The sequence below is a fragment of the Eulemur rufifrons genome, chromosome 18, assembly GCF_041146395.1.
Source record: "Eulemur rufifrons isolate Redbay chromosome 18, OSU_ERuf_1, whole genome shotgun sequence".
Taxonomy (NCBI): Eukaryota; Metazoa; Chordata; class Mammalia; order Primates; family Lemuridae; genus Eulemur; species Eulemur rufifrons.
Window position 1 is genome coordinate 27,755,729 of NC_091000.1, and position 21,166 is coordinate 27,776,894.

The 21,166-nt window shown below is 34.8% G+C and overlaps 1 protein-coding gene across 7 annotated transcripts in view; it reads right to left on the reverse strand.

The window, feature by feature from the left end:
- The window catches only part of ELF2 (E74 like ETS transcription factor 2), a 102,615-nt gene that overhangs the window by 61,311 nt on the left and 20,138 nt on the right, over positions 1-21,166 (reverse strand). For 6 of the 7 annotated variants that reach the window (XM_069493592.1, XM_069493593.1, XM_069493590.1 and 3 more), the window contains exons 2-3: positions 10,116-10,200; positions 8,349-8,587 (exon numbers count right to left, since the gene is read on the reverse strand). In XM_069493592.1, coding sequence (XP_069349693.1) covers positions 8,349-8,420 — 72 coding nt within the window. In that variant the 5' untranslated portion in view covers positions 8,421-8,587; positions 10,116-10,200. Of the gene's footprint in view, positions 1-8,348; positions 8,588-10,115; positions 10,204-21,166 lie in introns of all 7 variants that reach the window. The other variant, XM_069493591.1, reaches the window with a different exon arrangement.

The following is a 21,166-nucleotide window of genomic DNA, read 5'->3' on the forward strand; positions in this document are numbered from 1 at the left end:
AGTTAGCTACATGTTGGTATAGAAAAATATGCATGATACAAGTAAGTGGAAGGTAAAGTGGGTTACAGAACAGTACTATTGTGTCATTCCACTTATATAAATGTTTATTTTAAATATATTTAAAAGTCTGAAAAAATAAACCTTATATTATTAATAACCTGGTAAAAGAGGTAAGCAGACAAAAGATGAATTTTCACTTTCTCAGTATACCTGAGTTCATTGTTTTTTACAATGATCTTGTATAGCTAAATGAAAAATCAAATTTTTTTTTCATTTAAAAATAGCAATTGGAACAACAACAAAAAAAAACTTAAAGCTAATAAGGGGTAATTTGAAAACTTTAAAAAGAAATGCCATTTGTATAACATAAAACTCATGGAGAATCTACCTAACAGATGAAAATCTTATTTTTATCTTATGAATTTTCACAAATGTAGACATCCCTATAACTACCATCACAGTCAAGAAATAGAATATTTCCATCACCCCTGAAAGTTCCCTTTCACTCCCTATACCAGTCAGTCTCACTCACACACGCGCACACACGCGCACACACACACACAGGCCTAGGCAACCACTCATCTATCCCCATAGATTTCCATACCTACAGATGTGCCTTTTCTAAAATTCATGTTGGAATCAACAGTTTGTGCTCTTTTGTGTTCGACTACATTACTGTTAATATTTATATATATTGTTGTATGTATCAATAGTTCATTTCTTTTTATTGGTAAACATTCCATTGCAGAAATACCAATTGTTTATCCATCTACCTGTCTTCATATAGCTATAGGAGCTCCATGAACATCCCTTCTCTTCTCTTCCCTTTCACTCCATATTTACCTGAGAGTCAAATTACCAGATCACATGGTAATTGTACACTTAATTTTAAAAGGACTCACCTTTTATATGCTTCTGGATTTGACTGCTAGTATTTTATTAAGAATGTTTGTTTCCATGTTCACAAAGGATACTGGTTTGCAGTTTCCTTTTCCTATATCTTTATCTGGTCCTGGTATCAGGGTAATGCTGGCTTGATATTAATGAGTTATAAAATGCTTCCTTCTCTATTTTCTGAAAGAATTTGGGTACAATTGATATTATTTCTCCCTAAACGCTTGGTAGATCATTAATAAAGCCATTTAGCCCTGGAGTTTTCTTTGTGGGAAAGATTTTCAATAAAAATCCAATTTATGTAAAATATTAAGATGGGCCATTCAGGTTCTCTATTCTTTCGGAATGACTTTCAAGGAATTTATCTTCTTTCAAATTTATTGGCAAAAAGTTTTTGCTAATATTGTCTATAGTAAATGTCTCTTTTCATTTCTGATAGTAATTTTTGTCTTCTCTTTTTCCTTGTGCAGTCTAGTTAGAGATTCATCAATTTTGTTAATTTTTTTCAAAGGATTAACAGCTGCTTTAATTTCTCTACTATTTGTCCATTTTTTACTTTGGTCTTTTTTTTTTTTGAGACAGAGTCTCACTTTGTTGCCCAGGCTAGAGTGCCGTGGCATCAGCCTAGCTCACAGTAACCTTAAATTCCTGGGCTCAAGTGATCTTCTTGTCTCAGCCTCCCGATAGCTGTGACTACAGGCCCTTGCCACCATGCCCAGCTAATTTTTTTTTTCTATTTTTAGTAGAGACAGGGTCTCGCTCTTGTTCAGGCTGGTCTCAAACTCCTGACCTCAAGTGATCCTCCCACCTCAGCCTCTCAGAGTGGGGATTGCTTACAGACGTGAGCCACCACACCCAGCCACTTAGGCGATTATAATTCCTATTATTTCCTTCCTTCTACTTAACTGAGTTTAATTTGATCTTTATATTCTAGCTTGTTGAAGTGAAAGCTTAAATGATTTTAGACTTTTCTCCTTTTCTAATATAAATATTTGATGCTATATATTTCCCTCTAAGCACTGTTTCAGCTACATCTTTCAATTTTTGATATATTGTTTTCATTTTCATTTAGTTTCAATACTAACTTTCCCTGCAATTTATTTGTTAACCCATGAGTTATACAGAAGTGAGCTGCTTCATATCCAAATATTTGGAGATTTTACAATTATCTTTTTGTTAATTTCTCTTTTAATCCTGTTTTGGTCAGTTTTCTCTGTATATTATTGAGATATGCTTTATAAGCCTACTATAGGATCTATCTTGGTTGACTGCCCATGCAAACTTGAAATGAACATGTATTCTGGTGCTGCAAGGTAATGTTCCATAAATGTCCATTAGGTAAAGTTGGTTGATAATGTTATTCAAGGCTACTAAATCTTTATCAATTTTCTGTCTATTTGTTCTATCAATTACTGAGAGAGAAATGCTGCGATCTCCAACTAGCCTGTGTATTTATCTATTTCTTCTTTCAGTTCTGTCAGTTTATACTTTACATATTTTGAAGCTACGATACTGAGTGCATTCACATTTAGGGTTGTTAGGCATTCTTGACAAAATGGTCCTTTCATTATTTATGAAATGTCTCTCATTATCACTGGTAATAGTCTTATCCTGAAACCACTCCAGCTTTTTTGTCTTTAATGTATAAATATATCTATTTCTATACTTCTACTTTTAAACCATATTATTATACTGAAAATGAATTTCTTTTACGAAACCTGAATAGATTTGTTTTTTTTTTTAAACCCAACCTGACAATATTTACATTTTAATTGGAGTGTTTAGAATACTTACATTTAATATCAATAAACTGGGTTTATTTTTTTCTCCATACTTCAATGGACACAAGATATAAACTGGGTTTAAATCTACCATCTTAAAAATTAAAAATAAATCTACCATGTTGCTCTTTGTTCATTAATTTTTTCATTTATTACTCATTCCTTTTATTCTCTTTGCCTTCTCTTGGATTATTTTTGGCATCCATTTTATATCACATATTGGCTTATTAGTTATACTTCTTTGTTTTATTGTTTTAGTGGTTGCTGTATATCTTACAATATGCTTTCTGACATCACAGTATACATACAATGCTACTTTGCGTATAATATAAAAAGCTTATAATAGTATTCTTCCAATTCCCTCTTCCCATCCTTTGTTCTATAATCATAATTTAATCCCTCACATTTAAATTCTATAATACATTGTTATTTTTTGTTTTAAACAATTGTCTTTTTTAAAAATTTTAAAAGATTTTATATACATAAAAATTGTTAAGAGAGTAGATCTCATGTTAAGTATTCTTACCACACTAAAATAAAAATTGATTTTAAAAAGTATTTTATATTTACCCACATATTAACCATTGCTCCAGTGCTTTCATTCTTTTGTGTAGGTCCAAGTTTCCATCTGGTACCATTTACCTTCTGCCTAAGAATTTATTTTAACATTTCCTATAGGATAAGTATGCTAGTGATAAATTCTCTGAGCTTTTGTTTGACAAAAGCTTCATTTTGAAGGACATTTTCACTGGATATGTAACTGTAGGCTGATGGTTTTTACTATTTCAGCATTTTAAAGATATCATTATCTTCTGACTTGCATAGTTTCAGACAAGACATCTGTAGTGATTATCTTTGTTCTTCTCTTTGCTATGAATCTTTTTCTCTGGCTGCTTTTAAGATTTTCTCTCTGAAACTGGCCTCACTGGCTATTTATTCTCTCCTTTATCATGCTTGGGATTTAAAATTCTTCGATCTATGGGTTTATTCTTTTCATTGAATTTGAAACATTTATGGCCATTATTTCTTCATTTTTTTTGTTTGTTTCCCCCCCCTCATTTTTGGACTCGAATTACAAATATGTTAAGACAACGTGATATTGGCCCATAGGTAACTGGGTCTTTGTTCCTTTTTTTCCACCCAGTTTTTTTCTCTGTGCTTCATTATATAGGGTTTTGTTTTGTTTTGTTTGAGACAAGGTCTCGCTCTGTCACAAAGGCAAGAGTGCAGTGGTGTCATCATGGCTCACTGCAGCCTCAAATTCCTGGGCTGAGCTCAAGCGATCCTCCTGCTTCAGCCTCCCAAGTAGCTGGGACTACAGGCATGCGCCACCACATTCAGCTGATTTTTCTATTTCTTGTAGAGATGGGGTCTTGCTATGTTGCTTAGGCTAGTCTAGAACTCCTGGCCTCAAGTGATGCTCTCCAAAGTGCTCGGATGACAGGCGTGAGCCACCATGTCCGACCCATTATGTCCTTTTTATTGCTGTCTTCAAACTCACTATCTTTTCTTCTGTAGTACTGAATCTATTTTTAATCCCATTCAGTGAATTTTTCTTTTTAGATAGTATGTATTACATTTCTAGAAGTTTCATCTGGTTCTCTTCTGTAAATTTTACATTGTTGGGTGCTGCATTTTGTTGCCTTAAGAGTATCTGTTAGGACAGATGGTTATGAGGGCTGTCTAGAAAGTATCCAACACCGTCAATATGTAATTTTCATATTACACGGCTGGATACTTTCTGGACAGCCCTTGTAGTTTTGAGTCTTTTTAGGGCAAGCTTGGACTACACTTCATTCTAGGACTAGCTTAGCTATACCAAATAAAGGATGACCATTCTGGAGTTCTTAATGAATGCCCTGGACATTCAACAAGGACTCTCCATCAAGCTTACTAGAACTCTAATATTTCCCAGCCCTGAGTGAACTCTAAATTTTTCAGTTAAATAGCCAGTTTAAATCTTTTCTGGTCATTCCTTGCCTGACTTCAGTGGAGTTTCACATTACACGTGAACAGCCGAGTATCAGCCAAAGACTCAGGAGACCCCAAGGCAGAGTTTTAATGTTCTTTCTCTGAACAGCTGCTTCTTCTTACATACTCTGCCCCTCAAATTACCTGTTTTAGCCTCTCCAAATTTCAAATTTTGTTTCCTCAATTCAGTGAGACAGTTATGCTCTACTTGGGTTCCTTTTCCCTACACTGTTGGCTCAGAAAGTGGCTCTAACCAATACGCCAGCACAATCACAGAAGTGACCCTCTCTTCTCTAAGGAAGCAGAGTGCTATGCTGCCTATTGTCCAGTGTTTCAAAACTGTGGTTTCATATGTCTTGTACATTTTCCTAGTTGTTTATGCTAGGAGTGTAAGTCTGGTCTCAGTTTTTCCATCACTACCTGAAGCAGAAGAACTCCCAATCTTGTTTGCAAATGCCTCTAGAACTTGTATTTACTATGTTTTTAAAAATTTATTTAAACCTATTTTTATTTTTTTCTGTATTAATTTCCCATTTCTAAAAGATCCACCTATAACACATTTCCTTTTCAAAAACTGCTCTGGCTATTCCTGAATATTTACTCTTCCCTATGATCTTTAGGTCTATATAATCAATTTTCCACAGACTTGCCCTAACATTTGACAGACAGAATTAAATATATGGATTAACTGAGATAAATTGACATTCTCCATAATATTAACTCTTCCCATATTTCCTGAGTACAAAGTATATCTCTGTTAGTTAAAGCCTTCTTTTATGCGTTTCAGTATCATTAATTTTTTTCAGACAGGTCCCATATGTCTTTTACATTTATTCCTTAATATTTTATGGTTTTTTGTTAATTTTCTAAAAAGGATCTTATTTTTTATGATCTCTTCTAATTACAGTCCTTACAAAGAAAAGCTAGTTATTTTTATACCCAAACTACCAAGCACTATTAGTAGGTCTAATGAGTTTTCAGTGGATTCCCTCTGGTTTTCTCAAGTGGATAATCACATTATCTGCCTATAATAATTTGGTTTATTTTATAATATTTATATATGTTTTATTATTTTGCCTGATGGCAGGAAAATATTAAATAGTAATAAAGGTAGTGACCATAATTATCTTCTTTGCAATTTTAAAGAAATGCACCTGTACTTGACCATTAAACAGAATGCTGGCTGTTGATATATAAGTTATTTTTTGTAATGTTAAGGAAATACACATCTCTATTTATATTAAGAGTTTTTATCAAGAATGGATATTGAATTTTACAAAATCCTAGTTCATCAAGAATCTTATTTCTACTAATATGATAAATTATATTAATATTTTCTAATACTAAATTATCCCTATATATCTAAACCATATTAGGTAGTTGAATTTTTTAATACATGACTGCCTTTCATATATTTATTACTATTTTTATAGTAATTTTTGCATGTACATTCATTAGATCATAGTTTATATTTTTGTGATACTGTCAGAAATAGAATACTAATTTTATAAAATGTATTACTTTTATAATCAGGAAAAAAGTTATTTTAAAAAGGCTAAAAATCATGATAATAACATTCTAGATGCCTACCACTTTTTAAACTTTCATTTTTCTTCAGATTCTGGGACTATGATTATAAAATCTTCACAGGTCATTTTTTACCCCACCCTACATTTTACAGTACAGATATTACTGTATATAGGAAACATATTCCTGAAAAGTTGCTCATAAGACAAAAAACTATGTTTCAAACACCACCATCCTCAAATCTCCCTTTGTAAAACCAGAATATATTTCTAATATTAGTGGCTCTTCTCTCTTCCTAGAATGCCTTCCTGGAATTCTCTTCTGCCAGATATTTCTATGGTCCCATCCCTTACACTTCATTTAGCTCTAAACTAAAATGTCACCTCTTCAGAGAAACTTTCTCTGACTGTCCTAATTAAAATACCCCCTACTACCTTACCCATCAATCTCTAACTCTGAATTATTTTTCATAGCCCTTCTGAAATACTTTATTCCCACTACCTCAAAAAGTACTTGATAGATAGTAAGCAGTCCATTAATATTTGTCAAAGGAACAAATGAATGAAAGAATGTGGGTACCTATATAGTAAAATTTGAATAAAAATTTCCCTAAGAATAGTTCCCCCATTCTGCTGTCACACTACCTAAAATACTCATGGAGGGTATACCCTTCTTCTGACTTCCTCCATGAAATGTGACCACTCTATAAAACTATCACATAAATCACTAGTCAGTAATAACTTGGTAAAGTCGTTTCATTTATCAGATTCTTTCTTCCATGGTAACAAATTCTCCTGAACATGAACACTTAGGACTCCATGTAAAGGAAGAAAAATATAAGGAATCTTCAGAAATAAATTGTTGTCCTCTTTTTCCCCATATTAATGATAATGATACCTTTTAATCAGTACGTGGTAAATATATCCTGCCTATTGCTCTTGGTGGCTCCCCTCACAGGGTTAAATGCCAACAGAGCAAAACTATGGGACACTGAGAAAGACTTTGAGGAAGAAGCAATATTTGGTCTGGGTGATATAGGAGGGGATGGCAGTTCCTCAAGTCCCTAACCTCTTTGGTGAATCATACGTAAAGGTGATCATATAGTAAATGAATTTTGAAAGAAAAAATAGATATTGATTATGGGAATAAAGCAGGTTTTTTTCTGTGGCTTCTCTTACTGGACTTTGAACCAGTTTTGGATTTGAATACAAAAGAAACATTTAGGAGTTAAGAGTCTACCAACAAAAAGAAAAGAAGTACCTTTACTTTACCCTATTCCCACTAAATTTTCCCATCTGGATCTTGGAAGACTGAACAGACACCAAGCAAGCAAGGAAAAGAATTCAGACTCCAGAACACACAGACTGATGTCCTAACTTGTTTCTAAAGCATGCCACTATACCATTATACTGGTACCAAGTACCAGTAATAGCAGCATCTTTCACAGAAAACAGAGAAAACAAATTTTTTTTAATATAGAAAACTCGCCATTTTCCTACCTCATTTCTGACCAAATACTTGTCCATTATTATGTCAGCACTATTATATTATTATTTAGATCCCTTCCAATATTCATACTTTACTGAATAGCAGGAATAGAAACCAAGACCTGGAAGGCCATGTATTTCTGGTACAGTTATTTTCTATCCCCATCTGCTAATGATTCAAAATTCTACATGTGTAAAATTTCAAAACCTGAATTTATTTTCTGACTTAATTATCTAAATTCATAAGTGTACATGAGATTAAAATACAATGGATCTCCATACTGATTTAGATATAATAGAATAACCAAAAAATAAAGATGCCAAGTAAAGCAGATACAAGATTCTAACTGAAGATGAATCTAATTTAAGTACTTAGGTACTGTATACACCTACACACTCTATAATTCAAGACAATGGATTTTATCAGGGATTTAAATTTATCTCTCAACTAATACTACAGTTTTTTTCTTTCCTCCAAGTTCATTCTAATCAATTCAGGTGAGCCCTGTAAGTACTTTCCTCAACCTTCTATTACCTAAAATTATATAAGGATACACGACATGTACACGTACAATTTCATGCATTGTACATTTCTATTCTCAAATATCTGTTCCCCATTAATTTCAAAATTAGTTCATGCATTTATTTCTATGAACAAAACAAACATGTAACACATTGGATGCCTAACCTCTTGATTTTCTACTCCATTGCTGGAAAGCTCCAAAATAGAACCTCCACTGTCAACCACTGCTGATGTCATTGTTTATTCCCTGAGGAAGCTTCAAACACTATTAATCAATGTAATTAAAGGTTCATGGATGATTGCCAGTGTTATAGGTTTGCATTATCATGTTTTAAAAGTCAATAGAGATGGAGTGGAGTAGATATCCAGAAATCCAGTCTTCTAAAGATGATTAACCAGAGAGCCTAAAAAGAAGAATTTGAAAAGTTATAAAAAATATACAGGAAAAATATAAAGCATAATGTATCTTGCTTTCTAAGTTTTAACATTGTTAACTAACAAAAAAGCTTCTACATCCTTGTGTCAAAAGAGGGCAGTAATGAGTATTCTACTTCTTAAGAGTTAATATTCAAGTTCATGAACATAATTAAGTTCTTAAGCTGTTGTACATACGTGGTAGTATGATATTTACATTCTAGGAGATTAAAATGTACACCTTTTCCCTTTATGAAGATGCAGTTTTCTTCCTGAAATATGTCACTAGAAATGTTAAAAATCTTTGATGCACTGAACATAAATGTGCTGGACTAGCCAGGCGTGGTGGCTCACACCTATAATTCCAGCACTTTGGAAAACCAAAGTGGGAGGATCGCTTGAGGCCAGGGGTTCAAGATCACCCTGAGCAACAGCAAAACCTCATCTCTACAAAAAATTTTTAAAAATCAGCTGGGTGGGGTGGCACACACCTATATTCTCAGCTACTATAGAGGCTGAGGCAGGAGGATCACTTGAACCCAGAAGTTTGAGGTTGCAGTGAGCTATGATGATGCCACTGCATACGAGTCTGGGCAACAGAGTGAGACCCTGTTTCAAAAAAAAAAAATGTGCTGGACTGAGACAACTTCTAAAACTATTAACAAATTAAAAGATTCATTGATTTGTAAATATTTCATTCTTCTTTGGCTCACTTGGTTTGTTTGTATGAATAATATAATCAGAAGTGTCCTTCGCTTATGACACCAATCTCATTTTGTATTAATATTTTGAATACTCTGCAAGAACTGTAAGACAGATTGATCTGAATTGCTTACACTTTCAAATAAAGTAGTTTAAAAATAAAGTAGTGAAACCACTAGGAATGCCTTTCATATTATTTTATCATTCTTTCCACAGTAACTGTTTTGCTATTAGTTCAAAATGCAATATAGCAAATGGCTTCAAGTAACCTCTTAACCTCTTAAGCTTTTTTCTCCTTCAACATCAATATATGTATCTGGATTTATACATTAAATAATTCCTAAAAAGTTACTTTTTATTTGATTTTGGTATGTTAAAATTTTCACAAAAAAGAAGTAACAGACATTTAGTTCTAACAGAATTTTTTCATGTCAAAATTAAAGAATACAGAAAATTATGCATATTTGAAGAGAAAAAAATATACATTTCTCTTACATCATTTCATGAATATTATGCCCTTATACTACTGGCATCATACAGATACAGAAATAAAATAATAAAGCATTCCCATAAACTTCCACAATAAAATGAAATACCTGACAAAAAGCAGAAATTTCATCTCACTACTATTGATTGATCAGTACTATTAGTCTCCTTTTTGATCTTATCAACACAAAATGGAATACAACGTATTTGTATCTTAAGGAAAATTAAGAAAAATCCACAGTCCCAGCATACTAAAGATTACTATTATAATGTAATGACTATCTCCAAATTCTGTTTTACATAGTGATAGCAGAAATAAATTTTACTTACAATTTGAATGTTAAGTAGTCTAAGCATCCTTCACTATTTTCACAACTTCGCAAGAGCTAAAATCTGAACCAGCAGTTCTTTGGAACTACTAGTGGGAGTGGAAAAAAGACAGTATTAATATAACTCTATAAAAAGCAATTTGCCAAAATAGGTGTGATTCAGATAGTAAATACTTATTAAAACAAATCATTTTCAAAGCCTAATGACACACATTTACATAATGAACATAATAAAGAAATTGTTTCTAGGTTATTGAAGGATCAGAAGTTTTTATCAAATATAAAATTTTAAGTCACCACTAAATAACGATTATTCAGTAAGGACAGACCCCACATACACAGCCTAGGCTCCATATTATGGGCTACATTTTAAACAACCAACGGGCTTTAGTAAGTGGCTGCAGGTATAATCCTTGCTCCCCAGAAGTATAAAATCAAATTTGAAAAAGAAACCTAGTCCAAAAGACTACTATAAAACAATGTTAATGATATATTATTGTCTATTAGACTTAACTTTCTGCTACCTCACCCCACAAACTTAGTATCAATACACATCCAAACATCCTAAGCCCTACTTTTAACTTGTAACCCTCCTCAAATATCCCTCCTTTCAAAGGTTAATCTATTGACTTATGCACAGGGTCTTGGGCCTTGCTCCATCAATTATTCCCTCCTTTTCCTCAGCCTTCTCTTACTTAACATTGGCTCCTTTCCCTCTCACCTTAAAAATGGAAAAGATTTCTTCCATAATACTACATACCCCTCCAGCTACCACACTAGTTCCTTCCTTTCTCAGATAAGGTTCTAAAAAAGAAATTTTCTATACTCTGTCTCCACTTCCTAATGTCTCAAGTATTCCTCCTTCTATGGAAGTTTGGCAAAATTTAATGGATACATTTCTGCTGTCATAGGACCTGATGCCTTTGATGCATTTAACACTGTTGATCATTCCTTCTTCAAACTCTGCCTTGAATTTATCTTTTCCCTCTCAAGCTACTCTTTTTCAATTCCCTCTTGCACTCTTGGGAATCTTCAAGGAGCTTGGGGCAAGATTAATACAAATAGAAAACTAGATACCATGTGTCTAAATAGTTAAAGTTATAAATCAAGCTGACAAGCTGCTAAATTATAATTCTGTCTTCCTATCTTGACAAATAAATTTTAGTAACAACCTGAAAGGCCAAGTTCTGATTTTGAATTCTCAGGGTCCCTTCAAGTTCGGGGCACGGGAAGGGAAGGCCACACCCCCTCCCCTGGCCTGCAGCCTACTCCTTTTCTCTTCCCACCTTTAACTCCACTCCATAGTACAAGGGGCCTTATGTGCACGCATGTGGACATCCCAGCCCACAAGTCCAAGCTCTGGTTGCCTGCCCATAAATAGCTTGTTCCTTGGCCATTCCTTAGACCTAGAGGAGCCCATATATGTGGTACAGTCAAGAAAGGAAAACAATCAAGGAAACAAACAAGAAAGGAAGAGACCCAGAAAGGGACACATGGGCAGGGAATTCTAGAATCCTAATACTGAGATACTGATCCAGAAAAAGACCTGGTAGGCTAATCACCTTGGCTCCCAACATCGTCACTCTCTGGGGACAGATATAGCTGGAAGAAGTCCAGATGAGGACCTTGAAAGCACAGGGCCCAGAGCAGGGTTTCCACTTAGCTAAGTCTAAGGACAGTATTGCTCTCTGGTCAACACATACATGTGGGTAGGTCCAATGTCCCATCCCTAGTCCTTTACTCTTCTGACATTTTTTTTCTTTTTTTGATACGGGTCTCACTCTGTCACCAGAGCTAGAGTACAGTGGTGTCATCAGAGCTCACTGGAACCTCAAACTCCTAGATTTAAGCGATCCTCCTGCCTCAGCTGGGACTGTAATTGTATTTTTTATAGTGACAGGGTCTCACTATGTTGCTGGTCTCAAACTCCTGGCCTTGAGCGATCCTCCCACCTCAGCCTCCTAAAGTGCTAGGATTACAGGCATGAGCCACCAGGCCAGGCCTCTTCTGACTCTTTATGCTCTAGTATATGACATCTATTCCTAAAATTTCACTCAAATCTCTCTTCCAGTTTGAACCATTCTCATGGGCTCCAATTTGTCTATTAGATGCTTTCTTGCCTCTACTTCTTTATGAAATTAGATAGGATATAAGTAAATAGTAAGCTAGGATAACTCAGGAACTCTATTCTTTAGTCATTCAACAAATATTAAATGAGCACTAGTATATGCAAGCACAATTTTAGGTGGTGGAGTTACAGCAATAAAAAGTCCCATTTTTATGGATCTTATATTCCTGTGTAGAGAGAGAGAAAATAAACAAAATATGTATAGCATACATGTAGATGGTAATAAAGGTTAAGGCAATAAATTAACCAAAGGAACAGGGAATACTCAGAGAGTTGTAATTTCAAATTGAGTAGTTGGACAAGGACTCACTAAAAAGTGACATATAAGTAAAGATCTGAAAGCAGGAGTCATGGTAATAACTGGGGGAAAAGTCTTCTAGTCAAAAGAAACAGAAAATTCAAGAGGGAGTATGCCTGACTAGTTCAAGGATCAGCAAGGAGGCCAATACCGCTGAAGTGAAGCGAGCAAGAGCAAGAACGAACAGTTGAAGAAAGGAAGGGAAGGGGCCATGTAGGCCCTCTGTAGGGACTGTGACTTTTAATTCAGGTCAAAGGAAAGTTTTACACAGAGAGACAATCCGATTATTGTAACAATCATTCAGATGCTGGGTTGAGAACAGACAAGGGGATAAGAGCAGAAACAGAGAGATCAGTTAGGAGGAGGCTACTATAATAATTAGGTCAGAAATAATATTAGCTAGGACCAGAGTGGCAGTTCTGGAGGTAGTGAGAAGTCAGTCAATCTTTGGATATATTTTTCAGGGAAAAGGACAAGATTTGCTAGCAAACCGGATGTGGGTTAGACTGGTATGAGAGAAAGAGAGGAGTGAAGAATGAATCTAGGCTGGAGGGTTCCGGGAAGAAAGTGAAGGAGGAAGCACCAGGAATCTGTCTTCCCCCACCTAGACAACAACTGCACTGGCAGAATCTGCCTGATGTAACTATTTTGGAACTCTGGAGGATACTGAAGGCTTACAACTTTCAGAGGAAGGCTTGAACAGTAAATTGTGGTTAATTTCAGTCATTTCAGCTCTTAGCAGAGTATCAACCACCCACCTCCACTCCCATGGTAGACAGCTGTTGCATGTGTTCCTGGAGCAGTACATATGCCGTTTGTGGGAGTCAGGATAAACAAAAAAAGTCCCTGTTTTTCCAATATTGGGGATCTGTGTTCTGATCAGTGATTACTGCTTCTGATCACAGAGGTGCACAAAAAGGGATGGGTAGCCATTATTGTTGCTCTCCCCCCATCTTGCACGCTCCTCCTCTGGCTGAAATCACTTTTAGGGGAACTTAAAGGTCCAGCACCCTTCCCTCCCATTTTTTTCTCTTTTCCCCTTTTGAGAGCCAGATTTTAAAGGCCAGGATATTCAAAAACAATTGCACATATAGAAAAAAGTAGAGAGTGACCACACATGCCCAAGGCAAGGCTCAGGCTCAGAAGAAGACATAAGAAGACCTTAAGTGCACCTCAGGCTGATCCTTGACAGAGTCATCCTACAAATTTTTTTTTAATTAAAAAAAAAAAATAACAAAAAACAGCAAACCCTGGGGAAGGAGTAGACTGAAATTTTCAGAGTTACCACATTATTGGATTCAAATATCTAGTTTTCAGCCAAAACTCACAAGGAATACAAAAAAGTAGGAAAGTATGGCCCATTCAATCAAAGTAAAAAAATAAATCAACAGAAACTGTCCCTGAAAAAGACCCAATGGCTGATCTACTAGACAAAGATTTAAAACAACTGTATTAAAGATGCTCAAAGAACAGAAGATGCGGAGAAAGTCAAGAAAATGATGTATGAACAAAATGGAAGTATCAATAAAGAAATACAAAACCTATAAAGAAACCAAAAGGAAATTCTGGAGCTAAAAAATACAATAACTGAAATGAAACATTTGCTATAGAAATTCAAAAGCATATTTGAACAAGCAGAAGAAAGCCAGTGAACTTGAAAACAGCATAATAAAAGTTACTGAATCAGGCACAGTGGGATAAGTGCGTAGTCCCAGCTACTGAGGAAGCAGAGACAGAAGAATTGCTTGAGCCTAGGAGTTTGAGACCAGCCTAAGCAACACAGCAAGATCTTGTCTCTAAAAAATAAATAATAGACAAAAAAAGAAATAAGGGCGGGAAATGCCAACAAAGGATCCTAGACCCAGCAAAACTGTCCTTCAAAAATGAAGAAGAAATTAAGACATTCTCAGAAAAACAAAACCAGAATTTAAAGAAATTAAAGTCATATATATGGAGATATACCATGTTCATTGATAAGAATACTCAATATCTTAAAGATCTCAATTCTCACCAAATTCATCTATAAATTCAATGTATTTCATCAAGTCAAAAATCCCAAGACTTGACAAAGATAATAAAAATGTATGTGAAAGAGCAAAGGACAAAAGTCAGCCAAGACCCTCCTGAAGAACTGCCCTACCTAGTCAATAGTAATTGGACAATAAGGTAACGGTGCAGATATAGTCAAACATACCAATATAGAATCCAGAAAAAGACCCATGAATATTGGAAACTTACTAAAGGACAGAGATGGCATTAAAATCAATGGGAAAAAAGAGTTTTTTTAATAATGATGCTGGGACAAATGATTATCCACATGGGATTAAAAAAATTAATCACTACCTCTTACCATTCACAAAATAAACTTCAGGTGTACTAAATACCTAAACACAGGAAATGTTTCTTAAAATTAGAAGAAAATATAGGATATTTTCATGAACTCACAGTTAAGGAAAAATTGTTAGATGACACATGGAAAGCAAAACACAAAGGATTAATAAATTTGAGTATACCCCAAATTTTTTTTTAAGTCGTAACAATAGAAACCAAAACAAAACTGAAAAACAAGAGACTGGCAAAAGTTATTTTCCTCTTCCATTCCTCTCCCCCATAGGTAGGGGGGAGGGTGACATCTACTAATTAATTAGAAATATACACAACCAAAATTCTATTAAAGATTTTAATATAAATTATATTAAGACACACCTGGGTAAATGTGATATGAGTTCTTGTCAAGGTTCTAATTCTCATGGTGAATGATGGTTTCATGCATGTTTGCTATATTATTAAACAACAGCTATGCTTGGGCTAATTATTTAAATGTGTCATGAATGAAGGATTATGAATTATCTAGTTTTGTACAACTCAGGTCCAAATAAGGAGGTTAAAAATGGTTATTTGATTTTATTAGTTTCCCATCTAAAATGTGAGAACTGGTCACATAAATTGGTTCTTTTTAAATACATCATGAAAGTTGAATCCTATACTAACCCTTTGACAAACTCTCTTTTTTACCATTTTGGAATAGGCTGTGTTTATTTTTCTCAGAGTTAACTGTTTCTTAATACAATTCCTAATTTGTGAGCAAGCTGTATCAGCACAGGGGTTGGTTATCTTACTTGTTCTTGTACCAACCATAACTAAACAACATAACAGATCAGAAAGAGAAAGGGTAATTCCATGTACATGACGTTCCAGAAAAGATAAAACTACAGGAACAGAAAACAAATCAGTTGGAAGGATTTAATCTCAAAATGGCACTTTCTTGGGAAAAGAAAATACTCTACAGCTTCTCAGCTACAAACCTAAACCGCATGTTACCATACTAGATATTGTAGGCAACTGTAAAATAATGGTAAATATTTGTGTATCTCAACATATCCAAACATGGAAAAGGTACAGTTAAAAACACGGTATTATAATCTTATGGGTCCATCATTATATATGAAACCCGCTGTTGACTACAATGTCATGTGGCAAATGACTATACACACACACACACACACACACACACACATTTATAACATAGGTAAGAAATGAACTCTGATGATTTGTGACTTCATTTAAGTTCTGTTTAAGATATTTTGATGCTTTCTTTGCCAGGCATGTTTTGGCTTTTCTAGTCTTCAAGCAAAGAACTAAACTGGCCAGGTTTCCAGGCATAACCTAACCGATGTTGACTTCTTCAACCTGTTTTATGATGGTGAAAATCTACCACGAAAGTATCATCTAAAAATACTGTAAATAATCAAACTTTAGTTATTTAAAGACTTGATGAACATATAGACAATAAAACAAAATCAATCTGACTTGGCTGCCCACAGTCAACTAATGGAGCTAAAAATGATATTGCTGCCTAGCTAAACCCTTTGACTATTTTTATCTTCCTAATCTCTGTTACTATTTCACATATGCTTAGATTCTGAGGCAGCAATACTAAGGGTCAGAATAACTATACGAAAGAAGTGATCACATTAAAGCACATCTTAAAATCCAATGTATCTCAGGGCTGACGATAAGCAACAAAGGTCTGAATATTAATCAATAACCCTACATTTGTATGAGTATTCATTCCTAGACTTACTCAAGAAACCATCTATAAGATATATTAAATTGTGGAAATAAATGTGTTTACCCATGTATATTGTGTGAATAAGCACATTTCCAAATCAAATAAGAACTAGGCAAAAGGACATGGATAAGGGGGCATAGGTTAGTGGAAAAAGCAACAATCAGAGTCACGGATTAAGCCATGACCACTGCTCAGATGTTTGAAAAGTCTCAAGTCTGATTACAGAAGCCTCTGGTTCACCCAAGAAAAGCTATATAAAAGACTTTAAAGACTTTGTTTCAACTGGCTTAAGGTAGTCAAGCAATTCCTTTATAGGAGGCTGGAGCTAAAGGTGATTAGGATGTATGGCAGATTTCCAGTCATTAGCAAAATCTAAAATCTAGTTAGGTCTGTTCAACAAAGCAAATTGGGAAAATCTTTCTCTTTTAAGGAGGGATAAATTGCCAGTCCAACTACTGCCTTTCTAAAAATCCTAGTGCAGGTAATTCTAACCTTTGTCAACTTTTTCACATTCATGATTTAAAAAGAAAGAAGAAAAGAACTGCCCTTTGCTACAATCTTCTTAATATTCTGGTTTGACAGGATATGAATCCATTAAAGTGAATTCATTCTAGAGGAAAGTCAATAAATAGTTTAGATAAGAGTATTACTTCCTTCTTCCAAACAACAAAAATAGCTAACATTCATAGAACACTTACTCTGTGCCAGGTGTTATTCTAAACTCATCATATGTATTAAATACATCACTTAATGTATCACTTGTGTACTTAATCTACACAATCCTACAAAACAGGTATTATTATTCCTATTTTGCATGTGGGAAAACAGAGGCACGGGTAGGTTTAAGTAATTTGCCTAAGGTCAAACAGCAGGCAAGTGACAAAGTTAGAATTTCAACCCAAGCAGTCTGGCTCCAGAGTTCCTGCTCTTAATCTCAAAGTTCTTCTGCCTCATGATTATGTGAATTGTTTTTTCTTTTTAATTAAAACTACAAAACATCTGGGAGGCTGAGGCGGGAGGATCACTTGAGCTCAGGAGTTCAAGACCAGCCGGAGCAAGAACAAGACCCCATTTTCTACTAAAAATAGGAAAAATTAGCCAAGCAACTAAAAATAGAAAAAATTAGCTGGGTGTGGAGGTGTGCACTTGTAGTCCCAGCTACTCAGGCGGCTGAGGCAGGAGGATCATTTGAGCCCAGGAGTTTGAGGTTGCAGTGAGCTAGGCTGATGCCACGGCACTCCAGCCCAGGCAACAGAGCAAGACACTATCTCAAAAAAAAAAAACAAAAAAAAAAAACTATGAAACAATCACTCAGAAACTCTCCCAACCCACCAGAGAAATTTTTGTAACTACTTCCTTATTGGCTCATAACATGGGCTGATTAGAAGGCTTAAAATACATTAAATGGAAATTACATATATCTTATCTATGTAAGTATATAGGTTTTTTCCCTTTCTAAAAAAAAGTTCTGTGTGTATTAGTGAACTCTTTAACTCACTAATTCTCTCATATAAATTCTGAAGGCCTTAGGGAGAAAGTCACAGTATTAGCAATTGTCTTTCTCCTTTGCTCTCTTAAGTGCTGAGCTTATTTGTTTTTTTAGAAAGAAATGTTGGCCTGAAATTCTGTATTATCAAGAAACAGAGATTCTCAGATATAGATCTTATTCTCTAAGTCAAGTTTACCCATATTTCAACTAAAAGAACTACCTGGAACCAAAACACAACCTTTTTCATGATACTAGATAAAAAGGCTCTCCACAGAAGAAACTAGGGGACAAAAGTGCACCTAGTCTCCCAGTTTGAGTCCTAAACAAGACTCAGGATTATCTCCCTTTACCTAATAAGCCAAGGTTTAGGCTTCCTCCCAGAGCCCGGAACATAAGCACTCATGGGTTTGTAGAATATATGATGAATGAATGAATAAAGAAATGCATGCTTATGATTATTTGAAGGACTACATGCCATCTTCTCCATTACACCTGGAACACTAAGCACTGTGCAAAAGGAAATAAACCTCTTTCACAAAGATTAAAACATAAATCTTCAGCCTCAGCAGAATCTCTTTTAGTCTGGAAAGGTACATCAGGGGTCTACAAGATCACCTCTACATTCAAAGATCTGTGAGGACTCACAGAACTCAGAATAAAGCTGTACTCATGGCTACAGTAAGAATACACAGCAGGTCACACGGGAAAGTCACAGGTGGAATCTGGAGGAATCCATCTACAGACTTTCTTATGAATTCTCCTTCTCATGAGAGGTCACACAGAGCTTACTCTTCCCCCAGCAACAAAAATACAGCAATATGTGTGCAATGTTTCTGCCCAGGGAAGCCTATTAGAGATTCAGCACCCAAGGTTTTATTGGGGGCTGGTCACATAGGCACTCTCTGCCTTAGTGTATATCAAAATTCCAGACCCCTAGAAGGAAAGCAGGTGTTCAATATAAACCATATTGTTTGCACAAACAGTCTAGGCACAGTGAATCACCCTTATCAGTTACTGGGAACACTGTGGGAGCGAGGTTCATAGATCCCAGCCAAGGGCCAACCTTGCAAGCAGACCTTTCTAAGAATAGCTGTCTCAGACCTACTATGTTAACTCTTTTCTGAGCTGCATGTTATTTAACTTATCCAGATCTCAGACTCATCTGTAAAAAGAAAAAAATAACAGAAACTACTTCAAAACAACCACAATTATTATAGTATAAGTAATTTTTATAGTATTTTTATCCAGTATAATGATAAGACTTCATGACCTAAAAGATCAGTTGATGATAGTGATGAGGAAGACAGACAGAAAGTTACAGATGAGGTAAAACTTCAACTTAAAACTTCAACTTCAACCCAGTAGCAACTTTTAGAGGAGGATAAAACCATAATGATCTAGAATGAGGAGGACACAGACCCTGTCTTCCTCCATGAAATATATGAGGTTTAAAATGTTTTATCATTGTAGAGTAACATCATGATTAAGTTTAAATGCTTAGCTACGGCGTAGTAAGAACTACACTTTCACTTCCAAAAATTAAGTAAAAATTCATGAAAGCAGACTTCCTGGAACATTCTCAACTCATTCATATTATAAAATAAAACATAAAAAATTGCGGTATATCTAGGTTGATTCGATATGTCTAATATATTTCAAACATATCTGGTTTCCTTAGAAAAAGGCATATTTTGAATATTAAATATATACATATGGCATTGTAAGGGGAAATACTGGAGGTATTGTTCACTATACAAACCATAAGTTTTTAATAACAAATAGCAGTACTTTGAAAATGTAATTTATCTTCAAAATTTTTATTCACATAAAGCTTTGAGGGATTATATTCCACACTGTCTAATCTGAAGTGAAACAAAAAATTATTTTAATATTAACTATACCACAGAAAAATAACTGTGCCTGTTTTTATTAGTGAAATAGTAAAAGAAAAAACATGTTTATGTACCAAAGTACTTAGAAAGTCAAGCCGGACATGGTGGCTCAGGCCTGTAATCCCAGCACTTTGGGAGACTAAGGCAAAAGGATTGCTCAAGGCTAGAAGTTTGAGACCATCCTGAGCAACACAGTGAAACCCCATTTCTATACAAAAAATTTAAAAATTAGCTTTGGAAGACTGAGACACGAGGACCACTTGAGCCCAAGAGTTTGAAGTCACAGTGAGCTATGATCAGGCCACTGCACTCCAGCATGGGCGACAGAGTAAGACACTGTCTCCAAAAGAAAAAAAAAGGAAAAGAAAAGAAAGCCAGTCATCATACAACTACATGAAGTTATCTCTATACTTTAATCCCATAATTACAAACAGTTCAAAGTGTAATTTTATGATAACATAAGCTGGTTAAAGTTATTATTACAAGAATCTTTCTCATTGTAATAATTACACTACAAATTTAAAGTTTTATAGATTATTGGTATTTTATTTTTAGGTAGTTAAATTTCAAGGAATAAACATGAGGGAAAAGTTAATTTCCTTCCTATACTTTATAAATCATTTTTTAATTCTACATATATTTACTCATACTCTGACTGTTAAAGAAATTATATACTGAGCTGTAAATTAATTCTTTAGCCAAGAATGAAAACCATTGCAATATTTTTCCTATGGGTTCCCACCACACTTAGAAAAAAAGCCCTAAACCCTTTAACATGGTCTATATAAAGATCATCCTGGGGCTATCCCAGCCCACCTCTCTGACCTCATTTATCCCTTATCTTTCCTTCATCGGCTTGCTAAGTTCCAGCCACACTGGCCCTACTTCTACAATACACTAAGGCTTATTCTTGTCTCTGCAATTCCTGTTCTCTAGCCTAGAAGATTCTTCCATACTGTCAATATAATGAATCCTCTTCACCCACCATGCAGAACTCACCCTAAATATCACCCTTACAGAGAGACTTTTCCTTCACTGTTCCCCTGCCATATTACGTTCTATCTACATGTGACTTCCTCATCATTCTCTATTTGATGTCACATTACCCTATTTTATTTCTTCATTGTATTTATCATTCTAAATTTACCTTATTTGTTTAGATGTTTAATATCT